Below are 15,316 nucleotides of genomic sequence, written 5' to 3'. Positions count from 1 at the left end.
AAAGGACAAATCGCAATACACAGAGAAAATAATCCCAATATAATTACAGCCCATAACATGCCCTGTACAAGTATAAAACATTACCACAATTAAAACATACAGTACCACTAAAGCAGGCCTGGGCAAACTTGGGCCCTCCAGGTGTTTTGGACTTCAACTCCCACAATTCCTAACAGCCTATCGGCTGTTAGGAATTGTGGGAGTTGAAGTCCAAAACACCTGGAGGGCCCAAGTTTGCCCAGGCCTGCACTAAAGCATTATGGACTCTGCTTTTATTGGTAAAAGGAATAAAACCCAATTGAAATACAAGAAGGCACAATCAAAGCAAACCCCACAGATGGCCATTCTGCCTCGATTTAAGACCCTCCATCACACTCCAAGGCATTATATTCCACAGTTGAACACTTCTCACTATCAAGAAATGATTGTCAATGTTTTAATTTCTTTCCCTGCCCGTTTGAATCCATTGCTATGCTTAGTAACCTCTCTTCAGGAGAAAGAAACCCACTGGAAGGCCTCAGGAAGGAAAGGGCACAGGCAGGCACCTTCCTCACCTTCACCACCCCACAGATCTCCATTGCCCAGGGAAGGGCGTGCTGCTTGGAAGGAGGACGCCTTTCTCCCCGCCCCGCGCCCCCCACAGCAACCCCTCCGAGGGCTCACCCTTGACTTTGCCGAAGGTGCCCACGCCCAGCGTGTCCCCCAAGATGTAGTGCCCGATCTTCACCCGCCCGTGCTCATGTTTCTGTTTATCCGCCGCCGCCATCTTGCGCCAAGAGCCCGCGCCTGCGCACTAGAGAGGCAGGGAGCGAGACTGACGAGGCTGGGTTTCCCCTCCCCTCCCAAAAGGAAAGGGGCGGGGCCAGGCGAGACTGAACAGGAGGAGGAGCAGCGTTGGCGGCATACAACCACAAAAGGGCCCGCCCGCCTCGAAAACAGGGATGCTGCAATACAGCTATCATATGGCCCTGGTACACTCAGCCGATGGGGACTCCAACTCCCAGAAGCCCCAGCTACCTCGGCCAATTGTGAGGAATTATGGGAATTGAAGTCCCAAAACCTGGAACTGAAATCCAAAAATTTTAGAAGACCACTGCACCGAACTGTTATAGAGCTATTATAATTGTATACATATTACATGTGATATATATTTCTGGTGGTGTTGCAGAATAATGATATAGTACAATATAATTAAATATAATACTAATATTGAGCTAGGTTCTTGTGGGTTTTTTCGGGCTATAGGGCCATGTTCTAGAAGCATTTCTCCTGACGTTTCGCCTGCATCCAAGAAGTAAGCATCTTCTGATTTCCTGGCCACAGTCTGCATCTGCAGTAATCTTTGCACCTAGAAATACAAAGTCTGTCACGGCCTCCACATTTTCTCCCTCTATTTTCCAGTTGTCAATCATTCTTGTTGCCATAATCTTGGTTTTTTTTATTATAAATTACTGTACTGGTTTATGCCAGAGCCTTTGCAGATTATTATTATTATTATTATTATTATTATTATACTGATACAAAAACACAGTATGACACAGCAAACGAAATATATATGCTGGATTTTGTATCACAAAATCACAAGTCGAACACTTCCCAAGGGTTTAGGACTGTGATATTATTATTTCAAAATGTTTAAAAGCAATGCTTTTGGATTTGGAAAGGTTAGCCGTTTATGAGAAACGTTGCCCGAGGGACGCCCAACTGTATTTACTTCGAGGAGGCTCTTTCCATGTCCCCTTGTGTGACTGTGGAGCAGAACAGGCAATTCTGCATCTGTATACTTGTCCATTGTGCCCTGCCTCATGTACAGGGGAGGAATTGTTGGAGGCGGCAGACAATGCCATCGCTGTTGCCCGTTTTTGGTCAAAAGATATTTAGCTGCCTGCACACCTTTTATTTTATCAGTTTTATACTAATTTATGCAATGATTTTGATACGGAATAAATAAATTATTATTTAGATTTAGTTGTGCATAACAACACAGCACAGAACACATGAGTTCCCTCGGGGAGGTAGGGCAGAATATAAATAAAGTATAGATCCCCCTTGAGGGGGTTTGCATGTTCCAATGAACCTGCAGGAATAACCATCGGAGTCATGTACTCCCAAGAGGGGCTGCAGGGGACCAAGCACAATCTAAAGACCTGAAGACCTCAATGGTGGATCAGGCAGAAGATAACATGGCATATGTTACAACAGCTGTGAATGCGGAAGAAGGCTGCAGCAGATTGAGAAACCACCATCATGTTAACCATGCCACTGGTTGGGACCTTCACTCCATGAAGACTGTGTGTTGATTGGCTGTGCACCAACCGCCACACATTAAAAAAAACTCAAGCACAGGCATCTTCCAAGAAAAATAAAACCCTTGGAAGGCTATCATATTCAGACATGGGATTGCCTAAGAAAAAGATAAATCAAGATGATGTTGATGATTAGGTCCAGGTGTCTGGGATTAATCTCTGAATATTGGACTCTTCCCGAGAGATTATTATTATTATTATTATTATTATTATTATTATTATTATTATTTCTCCACCCAAAACTACAAATCCCAGGATTCCATAGAATGTTGCCATGGTCGCTGAAGTGGAATAATACACGTTGGGCATCCCTTATTCCAGAATACTCCAATAATGTCCACATAGTTGGCTGAGAGTGACACCTTTGCTTTCCGAGAGTCCAATCCAATGTGTGCTAATGTCATTTAATACAAAAAAGTTATTTAAAATGTTGTATGGGTTTATGAGCATAAGGTGTATATGAAGCATAAATGAATTTTGTGTTGAGACTTGACTCCTATCTCCAAATAACTGGTAAACAGCAGAATAGAGTGGGACTGTGAATTCCTCAGTCTCAACACTATGGATACAGCCCAGAATCACATTAGTTTTTTAGCTGCTGCATGAACTGTTGGCTCATGTTCAGCTACTAAGACTCCTAGATCCCTTTCACGTGCAGTTTTCAAACCAGGTGCCACCCATCCTATACCTGTGTATTTAATTTTTGTTGCCTAAGTATAGTACCATACATTTCTCCCTGGAACTGTAACCAGAAATACTAGTAGAAATATCTTGGCATTTGACATCCATAATCTAATCAGCAATTGCTTGTCATTGTCCCAGATTCTCACCATCCAGTGCCTCACATTTTCAATAAGTAAATAAATCACAATACATCACAGATTCAGTTTGGGACTTGCAACATGCAACCCTCCTCCCATATGAGCTTGTTCAGGAACTGAACTCTCCAGTGACGGTATTGTCGCATTGTTCCACCATCCTGTGAAGTACACAGAAAACATCCTGGCACTTTAATTGTGGCTCCCCCTCCCAAGGGAAGTCAGGCAGGCTTCCTTGTTACTCAGCATCCGACAGACACTTAATGTTATTATCCTTCCAGGCCTTCAGCTTTTAATTGCTTTAATCTTGTTTCAAAGCATTTTTGTTCTTGCTGTGGATCTGATGGACAGAAAAGCAATTTATGAATACTTGTAAAACTTTTATTTTTAATCATCCTAGTTTCAAGGCATATATTTACTGCTGACTCATGGCTCCCATTCCCAAGTATTGAGGCAAAGACCAGTTTTTGCATGTCTGGCCAGCGACTTTACACCAGAGACCAGAAAAGGAAGGAAGGGGAAGAGAGAAACCAAATTGCACATTTCACCAGAAAACTGTCAGAAATACAATACAGCCATGCCTCCACATTTGCAGTTTGACTTTGATGAATATCTTTCTAGAAATCTCTCGATAAGAGCTCTCCAAACATTTCCTGTTGTTGACACACTTCTTAGATATCCATTTTGCGACACAATAATTCACCTTTATTAGAAAACGGGAGGTTAAACCAACCCCTTATAAGAGATACAATACATAAATTGTAATAATGAAATGTATGAGGACACAACATACCTCATGAAAACCTTCCATTTATATATTTAAAATATATGATGTATTATTTCAGATAGACTCGGAGGTTTATTGTTACATTTGTGTGAGAAACCTACGCACTGCAGCTGACATACTTAACGTGTCACGAACACAAAGCTCTACTCTAGATCCTCCAGTTCAATTCCATGATCAGCTTTCAGCAAAAGTTTATTTATTTAGTTATTTAGAACATTTATACCCCATACTTCTCAACCTCCAAAGAAGGACTCAGGATGCCTTCCAACAGGCAACTATTCGATACCGACACAATATAACAACATAACATAAAAGACAATGGGCATACATTAAAATAGTTATAAATATACATTGAAACAGTTTGCCAGTTCAAATTGTCATCCAAATCAGTCCATTGTGGTCCACTAAAACCTTATCTTCACCAATAAATCCGTCTATTCTGCAAACACTTGATCCCACAGCCAGGATGAGTTTCTTCCTGAAGACCAGGAGGGATGGGGAAGATCTTATCTCATAAGGGAGGGAGATCCACAGCTGGGGGGGCAACACAGAGAAGGCCCTGTCTCTCATCCTCACCAAATGCGACTGCGATGGTGGTGGGACCAAGATCAGGGCCTAGACAGATGATCTTAAGGTTCTTGGTGGTTCGTAGAGGGAGATACGCTCAGACAGGTAAAGTGAGCCTGGATCATTTTTATGGGTTTATAGGTTAAGACCAGCACTTTGAATTGTGCCCAGAAGCTAATAGGCAGCCAGTGAAGCTGGCGTAACAGGAGTTGCATGTACCCCACTCCTTTGAGCAACTTGGCCACCGAGTGTTGGGCTAGCTGAAGCTTCCAAGCAGTCTTCAGAGGCAACCCCATGTAGAATGTGTTGAAGTAATCTATTCAAGTCAAACCTCCCAAGATAACGGGGTAGCTGGTGCACAAGTTTTAATTGTGCGAAAGCTCTCCGGCCACCACCAAGACCTATATATTTCTAGAGAGGTGTTTTTTTCAGATCATAAAACAGTAATTTCTTTCATGGTTTTTCACTCTCATGGGGGTCCTATGCCCCTATTCCCAACAAGTATAGAGGACTGACTGTATTCACGGTCCTTCAGTAACAAGACAACACTAGGGTCCCTATCAAGCTATGCCATTATAGCACTATATTCCACTTTAGCTGCTATGACAACATCCTGTGGATTCTGGGGTTTGTAGTGCAGTCAGCTCTTCAGCTGAAACTTGGAAATGTCCCTCCATAAAATGCAAATCCAAAGACTACATACGATCTTATAGACTTTGCATTAAAAAAGAGACTAAAAAGGAAGTTTTGTATATTCATCTCTTGCAAAAGGAGTGAACCCACATCTCAGTCGCTACCTTTATTAGTGTTGTTTTTGGGCTCTTTAACCCAGAGAACTGAATGTGCAAAGTCCCAGTTATGCTGGAACCACAAGCGCTCAGTTTACACTTGCAGTGAACATTAACCACAAGAGCATTAAAAATAAAAAAGACTGGTTTGCTTTAGTCTTGGAAATACCCCATTTGATGTTTATAAGGTTAATGGTAGAAGCTCCCAAGAACTTGTTTTAGAAATGTGGTTTTAATTTTGATGATATCTTCCCCTTTTCCTCCAGTGAGCTCAAGGTTGAGAGAGGTGACTGGCCCAATATCACAAAAGACATTTCATATGATGACTGGAACCTCACAAAACATCATGCAAGCTTTTACCATTTATGACCGTTAACCCTCCTCTACAGCAATAACCTCAAAACCAGTATATACTGCTCTTCTCCACCCACTATTTCAGAGATAGCACTAAAGTAAAACAAGCAATAAAGAGTGACCTTAATTTTTGATAAAAGATCTAGACGGAGACACTTTGTTTAATCTATGACATCAGTAAGGTATTTAGAATCTTGCCACACTACTAGGGTTGTTACTGAATTGACATCTATTCTGACAGTTCCTTTGGAGCTGAGTGAATCATGACAATCAAGACTATCTAGGAACACTTTCTCAATTATATACATGACTGGTTTTAGCTTAATTTGTATTCAAAAACCTCATAACGGGATTCCCTTAGGGTTGCCATAAACCAGAAACAGCTTGAAGGCACACAAGAAGCCACTTTTGAGTGGTGAAGGTATTATTAAATAGTAATTGTACTGCTAACGCTGTTGATTGCATGTTTGTTCAAATTATATATACTAATCTTGTTTAAGCATGGCCAAGTCAGACAATACTTGGGAGTAAGTACTTTACAGAAATATACATTTTGAATTGATAAAAGCGAGTTGGGGGGATGGGGGGGGAGGACGGGACACAATTTAGTAAGTTCTATAGCAGTGGTTCTCAACCAGTGGTCCACAAGAACTAAAATATGGTCCACACCCTCACTGTTACTACGCCACTGCAACAAGAGCAACTGGTCTCACGAAACCCTCTTAAAGTGCCAACATTTATTAAATATGGTTTTCCGTGGGTGAGCAGATGGCAACTACTGGATGGCATATGTTCTGTATCAGAAACTAGAACTAATGTTGTCTATCCAATGCAATTTTCTGAATCAGCACTCCAAATAACCAAATCGAATCCAAGGTTGACCAAAAACTGATTCGTAACCCTTTTGGTACTAATGTTGGAGAGCAGTCCCTGGTCAAAAAATGGTTGGGAACCACTGTTCTATAGCATTAGTACTTCTTCAATAGTAACTGGAGCATACCTTTAAACAGGAAGCAATATGTAGCTTTTCACACTGACGCCAGATGCAATTCCAACTAGAATGGATGTTTCCTCAAAATGTGGAAAACCATATACCACAAACTACTAAGTTTAATTCTGCATGTTAAAAAAAGCCAGTGCAACATTCTTTGGTGTTAATTTCAGGCACCACTGATTTTCTGCTCCAGCAGTTCCATCTGAGCATGAAATGAACTGACCACTTTCTAGGTTGATGCTACGGATCTATAAAGAGTCTGATCAGATTGCAAAGCAGCATTTGTAAAGGGACTGTTCTCTTTAGATGCATATTGGATTTTCCATCCATAGTGTAAATTGGTCATAAAATATATTTCCTCTCCCTTATATTTGCCTATCCAGCTCTTTTCACTGAGGCAACCAGTATTTTGTTTGTGACATAAAGGGGCCCATGCAATTTTAGAGTATTTTTCAAATCTATGAAAATCCAGGCTAGAATAAAGGAGTAACTTTCTCCCCCCCCCCCTTTGCTCTTACATATTGTAGATACTCTTTGTACATACTCTTGAAGATACTCTGTACATACTCTTTGAAAACTACCTTTTAAAGTGATCCCTGTTGAAAATATTTATTTATTTACTATATTTATACCCTATCCTTCTCACCCCGAAGGGGACTCAGAGTGACTTACAAGTAGGCAACAATATGATGCTGCATAATAAGACATACAAATAAAAGCACATACTATGCTTGTTTCAGTATTCCTATACCCAATATGGCTTAAACATCTATATTAGTGAATCAATATATACAGCACTTTTCTTTAAACTGTTTAGCACATTCATATTGTACAATACTATTTGAAGTAATTTAAAAAGTATACCTCTGGGTTGCCGTAAATTTTTCGGGCTGTATGGCCACATTCCAGAAGCATTCTCTCCTGATGTTTTGTCTGCATCTATGGCAGGCATCCTCAGAGGTTCTGAGGTTTGTTGAAAGCTAAGAAATTGGGTTCTCCCACCCTGGACCTTGTGGAAGGTCCAGGGTGGGAGAAAGAACTCTTGTCTGTTGAAGGTAGTTGTGAATGTTTCAATTTGCCACCTTGATTATCATTTAATGGCCAAGAAGTTCTCAAGATGTGGCTTCACTATTTTTCATCTTTGAAACAACCATCTGTATTTTTCAGAGGCCTGAATTATTTTCTGACATACTGTACTTCACTTCGAGAGGGACTTGGGATTTTCAAATGATGCAAGAGTGATACAAAACCCAGTATTTACCTTACATATAATTTATGCTTGTATAGATACAGCAAGATATTGCATCCCTTTAAAAATTTTCAGCAGTGTTTAAAAACAAATACGTAAGAGTATAGAGCAAGTCAGTGATAGCAACTTGAACAGTACTATACTCTTGCAATAAAAAAATCTGAATTTTAGTTGTTCATTCTACAAGGTTGCAGTATGACACATTGTGCATTGTCATTGTTCTCCAGAGGGTTTGTTTGATGCTAGAGTAGTATATCTCCACATGCAGATATTTGCATTTCAATGAAGAGATATTGGATTGTATACAGTGTTTGTAAAAACACATTTTTTCCTATGAAGTTTGAATTCGTTTTATCACTGATCAGCTGCATTAATAAATTAAAGATGGAATGTACTTTTATTAGGCAGCACTGAACTTATTTTTAAGACATTCTGGCATTAATTTCCATGGAAGCAGGTTGAGAGCTACAACCTAAACGAGTTTACTGAATATAATATATAAAATGAGCTATGAACACTACATTAAAAATTAAAACTAAAAATTATGTTTCTTGATCAAATGATCACCACGCATCTTCCATTTTAATCTAAGACAAAGTATATCCAAGTACAGTGTCATCAATAAACTACAAAATTTAATAAATACGTTTTCGACATGTGAAAAAGAACTGTCATAGTGGTTTCATGTTATGCTCCTCATCAGGACAATCTGAACAATTGAACTTGGAATAAACTTTCAAAAAGATTGGACACTGACAAATATATGAAGACGACAATATTTCTCACGGTTGACACCATTTATTTCAAACAGACACGTGAGTCCTTAAGATGAGCTAGAAGCAGCAACAGCAGCTCTCTTGGGCTTTGGTGCTGTTCCTTCACGGAATCCATTCCTGTATATACAAAACAAAAAGGAATGAGAACTTTCTGAACGTAACTGCTTCTCTGTCTTTAAGTACTGGGTGTGTGTATGTGTGTCTGTTTGGGGGGGGGGGGGGGAGGTAGTCAGCTTATCTCAGTTACAATGTAAAATCACTAGAACTCATATGTTCAGACATTTTTTTGTAATGAAAACATCATGGATAAGCCAACAAAATCCTCATAAGCTTTCACTAGCCATTAGCTATATTTTTGTCATACACACTTGGCATTTTAAGGTGTGATTAAAAAACAACAAGTTTCAATGCACAGGTATCTTTGCTACTTTAAAATGCAGCAAAGACATTGTCCCATGAGATTTTCCAGCTATTTTCCAAAAGTGAAAAAGAATACCAAAAATAAAAATGAACTACAACACTGGCTTGTTACTAAAATAGCAAAAAGTAGAATTCAAACCCATAGAGTTGTTTGTTCTTTTAATTTATTGCTCCTAAAAACAATACCAAGAGCAGCAGGAATAAATGGAATTGCAAATGAATGGGTCAATCGAAGCACTTGCCAACCATTACAAAGTTCAAATGCTTTCTGAGGAATCCAGTGGAATTTTGGCATCCTTTTAATGACATAAGGAAGCCAAAGACCAATATATCCTCATTTGTCATGACTAAAACCCTCCATCACCATGCACAAATCAGTTTTTGATGTGATAGCTGCAGTTTTTGATATAAAACTGGCCCTAGATCAGGTACAATAGCTCACCATGTTTAAAACAACTGCAAGGTAGCTTTTTAAAAAATGACACCAACTTCTCAATCATTTAAATATGAATTCAATAACTGCTAAAGAAAGAAATAAGCTATATGTATATTTATTTATTTATTTATTATTTATTTATTTATTTATTATTTGCATTTGTTAACCGCCACTCTCAGCCCGGAGGCGACTCGTGGCGGTGTATAATAAGCACATTCTTTTAAAGTCATCAACAGTAAAACTATGCACACAGGTGCTATATTAAATATTTTCATAACGTCCCAGTACACATTTTGTCTTAACAATAAAACTTTATACTGTACCTGAATCTGCGGTACACTTTTTTCAAATGCCTCATGCGGCCAGTGCCAGTAGTATTGCGCCTCTTGGCCTTAGCACTCCAGTTATCTGGTAGATAAAAGAATGAATTACTGTTAAGCCATGCATTACTTCAAAGGTAGTGATATGCAATCTGAATTTATATACTAGGTTTATGTTTTGCCCTTCCTCAAAGGTGATTGGTACACCTAATGTGGTTCTCTCTGCCTATTTAAATCCTTGAACTATAAAGCAGGCAATTAAAAAAACTGTAACAAGCTAAATATAATGCCAGGAGCTACTTAATCAAGTGTGGAAGTGTCTCTGTGCATGCCTTCCAAGTTACTTGTTAATTTCTGACAATCCTATAAATTTCATAGGGTTGTCTTAGGCAGTGAGTATTCAGAGATGCTTTTGTCAATTGATTCCCCTGCAATATAGTCTACAGTACCTGCTATCTGTTTGTAGTTTTCAATCCAAGTAGTAAGCAGGACTGACCCTGCTTAACTTCTAACCAAACTAGGGGAGGATTTTTTTTTTTAAAAAAATAGAGAGATGAAAAAACATACAGCTCAATTAAGACTGATTCATTACAAGTACTTTTCTGAATATCAATCCACATCAATAGATGCAGTCCTTCATGGCTTTATCAGGTGAAGCCCAGAATTGTATTCCTGCCACCATTTGGCTACAAAAGAAATTATGCTCCTGGAAAACTTCAGGTACAGATAATCCAAATTATATAAACCCTCTTGTGCTACAATCCATCTTCCAAAAAGAGGATTATTAAAACTTGAAGATTTCCAGTCAATTCTGGTTTTGTTTCAGAGATGAGGGAGGCTAAAACAATATCTAACCCTCACCACATAATGCTGCTTCTCTTCAATACAGGAAACATTAATAACATGGAAGAATCTGGGATAAATACTATACCATATTTATTCTAAACCACATGTGTCAATAAAGGCACACAAGTCTTATTATCATAGGATATGGAAGCAATCTGAACACCATGATATTGCATCTGAAGGTGGTTTGTTTTATGCCACGAAAATAAACAGAGTATTATTAAAAGACATAATACAAAATCTTTATTTATACCCTGCCCAATCTGCTTACAACTGTGTAAATAGCACAACAATCGAAATAAACTAAAACAATAACCACCTTAAACAACACAAGTAACTAAAAAATCCATAAAAGACATGTCCCTATTTTGCTTGCTGGGTTGCATGTATCCTCCACGTTGTGCGACTGTGGAGCAGAACAAACAACTCAACATCTGTATGCTTGCCCACAATGCCCTGTCTCATGCACAGAGGAAATGTTTAAAGCTACAGACAATGAGATCTTTGTTGCCCATTTCTGTTCTTAAATTATTTAGCCGCTTGTGTTCCTTCTATTTTATCAGTTTTATTTATGCAATGCTTTTGACACGAAATAAACAAACTTGTTATACAGAAGACCATGTAAATATAATTTTATTACATTCAAGAAAACATCTGGAGTTAGTATGTTCAATTATCCCCAAGTTACGAACAAGATATGTCCTGTAGGTTTGTTTTTAAGTTCTACGACGATAACTCTTTAAGGAGTGAATTTCCTTTCCTAGATTTCTCTCACTTCCTGTTGTCTCACCCGTTCTTAACTACATGTTGTATGCAAGGTGGATGTTTGTAGCTTGGGACTACCTATCTATCAATAGTATTGTGACTTTCAAAGCAGAAAGGTATCATAGCACTAGGTACGTTAAGTGTTAAGCTATTTCTCTATTTCAGAAAGTTTTGCACTTACACTTTCTCTTGCGTTTAGCAGGATATCCACATTTCCCACAGGTGGACTTCTGGAGGTGGTAGGCCTTAGACCCACATCGACGGCACAAAGTGTGCGTCTTATTGCGACGCTTACCAAAGGATGATGTTCCTTTCGTCTGAAAATAAATTGGCAAATTAGTTTACATAAATGACTACATTAATTTTGAAAAGAACAAAACATTACGTGAGAGGAAAAGATCTCAAGTTGATGCAGCAGTCATTAAAGATGAGAGCAGTGAAATCTTACTTCCCACTGCTACTGTGGATTTAGCAAGTGGCACGGCTAATTCAGATCTCCCTCCTAACTGTAGGATGGAGATAACACTCTGTAGTTTGCATGCTGCATTTATTCGAAATATAGTGCACAAAATGCTATGGAATCCTGGGAGTTGTAGTTTGGTGAAGTACCTACTTTTTCTCAGAAAAGGCTAATGATCTTGTAAAACTACAACTCCCACGATTTTAAACATCGAACCATGGTAGTGGAAGTAGAGGCAAACTGCACCAATTCTACAGTGTACATGCACCCCCCCCCCCCCCCAGAATAGGCTATAAAGGCCCAAAATATTGGGAAGCTACCAGGCAGTAAAGGAGTGCTAGAAATTGCATGTACATGCACACATTTGGATAAGCAAATGGTGAGGCTTCCTCTTATAGAAACATAAAAACTACCCTGCAAAGGAAAAGTCTATCTAGTCCAGAATCCTACTGCCCGATAGGAACAGTGGTAAGTCCATCTGTTCCCACTAATTTAGGGTTCAGAAACATGCTTGCATTGAATACATTCTGAAATCCTGATTCAATGCTTAAGGATCATTCTAAAGGAGAAAAGGCAACAATTCAACAAAAAGTCTCTGATCCTATTGAGAGGTACCCCTCTCCAAATGTATATACACTTAAAACATATTATGATGCTATGATTCGTTGCATTTTGTTTGCCAAAAAGCAGAAAAATCTTTAACAGGGTTAAGGAATCCAATACAGTGGATCCTAGGGATTTGCTCCAGGATCCTTGTGGATGTTGAAGTCACATTATACACAATGTCATAGTTAAATGTGCTCTTTTTATAAAATGACAAATCAAGTGTTATTTAGATTTTTTTAAAAAAAAATCCATGGATACAGAATCTGTGGAAATGGAAAGCTGACTGTAGCAGAAAATTGTGGCAAAATTACAACAGAAAACTTTTAAGTGGCAGTTGCACTTGTACTTTGACAAGACTAGCACTGCTCCACAAAAAGTATAATAATAATAATAATAATAATAATAATAATGTATTACTATTACTACTACACCAGATATTATAGAAATTTTTGATTATAATTAATATGTGGATTGTTTAATCCTTGGAAATGCAAGACCTGTTGTGATAGAAAAGTGTGGCAAGAAAGTAAGCCATATAATCCAGTTTCAGAATGCAGATTCTCGTGATGAAGATGCAGAAGCCTTTTGCCTTTGACCAACGAGCATTTGCATAGTTTATATAGAATAGAACATATATACATACAGATTTTAATTGTTCTCTTTGAGCCACAAGTCTTGTAGAACTCCAAACTCCTTCCTCCAAACGCACCGCCTTTCTCCACACTTCTCCAACAACCCACAGCAAGGAGTAGTACTTTTGCTCCTTTATTCCCCTAGCAGTTGCCCCACCGTGGCTGCAACCACACAATGTTAACCAGGTGGTTTGGCCCTCACTCCATGCTGCCTTGATCCTTGCACGACTTACTACTCATTGCTTAAGAAATGAACTCTAACTAGATGAACTGCTTTGAATGTCATCATTTGAGTCAACACTGCCATGTATCAATACACTTAATCTGCATTCAATAACTGGACTATACGGCAGTGTAGATGGGGTCGAAATGCAGCTTGCAACTCTACGCTTCCACAATGTGAGGAGCAGCAACTACTGTTTGAATACAGGAGTTAATACTGTTAATTCAAAAATAGAATTTGGAATTACCATAACACTGATTACTCAACAAAAACAAACACCACAGATATTACAAGCAATTCACGGGAACCTACCTATCTATATAAATAAAAATGTAATGTTAGTTCATGCTGCCATCAGAACTCAAAAACCATTGGGGGACCTGACACCAAATTTGGACACAAGACACCTAACAGTCCAATTTATGTCCTCCACTCAAAAAAATTGATTTTGTCATTTGGGAATTATTGTTGCTGGGATTTATAGTTTACCTACAATCAAAGAGCATTCTGAACTCCAGCAATGATGGAATTGAACCAAAGGTGACACACAGGACTCCCATGACCAATAGAAAACACTAGAAGGGTTTGGTGGGCATTGACCCTGAGTTGGTAATTGTGGTTCACCTATATCCAGAGGGCAGGGTGGACTCAAACAATGATGGATCTGGACCAAACTTGGCACGAATATTCCATATGCCCAAATAGGCACACAGATGGAGCTTGGGGGAAATAGACCTTGACATTTGGGATTTGTAGTTACTGGGATTTATAGTTCAAAGAGAATTCTGAATCCCACAAACGACAGATTTCGGCCAAATTCCCCACACAGAACCCACATGACCAAAATGCTTAAGGCCATCCAGTCCAACTCTCTTCACCAGGGCAAGAAAACGTAATCAGAGTTTTACTGACAAAGAGCCATCCACTCATAAATATAGCTAGATTCACACACACACACAAATATAGTATCATAGATTTGAAAGGAACCCCTAAAGGACTATGATATGTTGCATATTCCAGAGTAGGCAAATCAGACACTCTCCACATCAACACTGACAAAGAAACAAGAAATACTGTTTACCCACAAGCATAAAGGTATTACATATATTAGAAACCAACACTTTCTCATTACTTTATTTTCCAGATCACCAGACTGGGCCACAGCAACGCGTGGCAGGGGATGGCTAGTCTATCTATAAACACACACCCATATAATCATATTTCTATTATACAGAGGAATCCATCCAAATGACACCTCATTTAGGCCGCCTAGGCCTCGCTCCCAACAAGCTAGGCTCCTTCCCCAAGTCTAAGAGCCCTATAGAAAAGAACTAGGCTTGGGGAAGGGGCCTCTGAAATGGGCCTGGAGTCGAGGGCTCCAAAGGCAGCTCACAGCCGCCACGACACGCAGCGTGGGGAAGAAATATAGTGCTCCGCCTTTGCTAGAAGCTGTGGGCAAGGCCCTGCTCAAAGGGCCCCGGCTTGAAGGCCTCGGAGCGCGGAGGATGGCAACGGATCCCTCCTCTCCCAACTTCCACACTCACCATCTTCCTTCAGCCGCCTCAACGAAAGAGAGCGAGCTCCGCCCCGTACTTCCGCAAGAGCCTCGCCGCACTTCCGGCGAAGAGGGTGCAACACCCAAATGATTCCGTTGCTGAGGAAGAGGCCTATAACAGAGAGTAAGAGGCGGGGTTCGGGGAGTGACGTCATGCCTTTCGGAAGAGATCAGCGCGGGTCATTGCCCTCAACGCAGTTACTCTAGGAATTTTGGACTTCAACTCCCAGAAGCCTCAGCTGCTGTGAGCAAGGATTAGAGATATTGGGAGTTGAAGTCCCCAAACTCTAAAGGATCATAAAATCATAGAATCAAAGAGTTGGAAGAGACCTCATGGGCCATCCAGTCCAACCCCCTGCCAAGAAGCAGGAATATTGCATTCAAATCACCCCTCACAGATGGCCATCCAGCCTC

General features: G+C 39.6%; 2 protein-coding genes and 1 non-coding gene across 3 annotated transcripts in view; all 3 read right to left on the bottom strand.

The window, feature by feature from the left end:
- Window positions 1–821, bottom strand: part of PRKAA1 (protein kinase AMP-activated catalytic subunit alpha 1) — a 36,549-nt gene extending 35,728 nt beyond the window's left edge. Inside the window, exon 1 of the mRNA XM_067464626.1 lies at window positions 664–821. Within this exon, the coding sequence (XP_067320727.1) occupies window positions 664–766 (103 nt within the window). The 5' untranslated portion in view covers window positions 767–821. The remainder of the gene's footprint in view (window positions 1–663) is intronic.
- A 7,820-nt stretch (window positions 822–8,641) lies between these two features.
- On the bottom strand, window positions 8,642–14,998 carry RPL37 (ribosomal protein L37). The gene is made up of 4 exons (XM_060761427.2): window positions 14,892–14,998; window positions 11,608–11,743; window positions 9,819–9,903; window positions 8,642–8,756 (listed from the first exon to the last, which is right to left on the bottom strand). The coding sequence occupies exons 1-4, from the start codon at window positions 14,892–14,894 to the stop codon at window positions 8,687–8,689; spliced, it is 294 nt and encodes a 97-aa protein (XP_060617410.1). The 5' UTR covers window positions 14,895–14,998; the 3' UTR covers window positions 8,642–8,686.
- LOC132769572 (small nucleolar RNA SNORD72) lies at window positions 8,871–8,952 on the bottom strand. The gene has a single exon (XR_009630897.2). It is a non-coding gene; the product is annotated as a small nucleolar RNA SNORD72 (small nucleolar RNA).
- Window positions 14,999–15,316: the final 318 nt, after the last annotated feature.

The sequence above is a fragment of the Anolis sagrei genome, chromosome 2, assembly GCF_037176765.1.
Source record: "Anolis sagrei isolate rAnoSag1 chromosome 2, rAnoSag1.mat, whole genome shotgun sequence".
Taxonomy (NCBI): Eukaryota; Metazoa; Chordata; class Lepidosauria; order Squamata; family Dactyloidae; genus Anolis; species Anolis sagrei.
The sequence above is the reverse complement of the archived record's forward strand: the minus strand, read 5'-3'. Positions and strand labels throughout refer to the sequence as shown.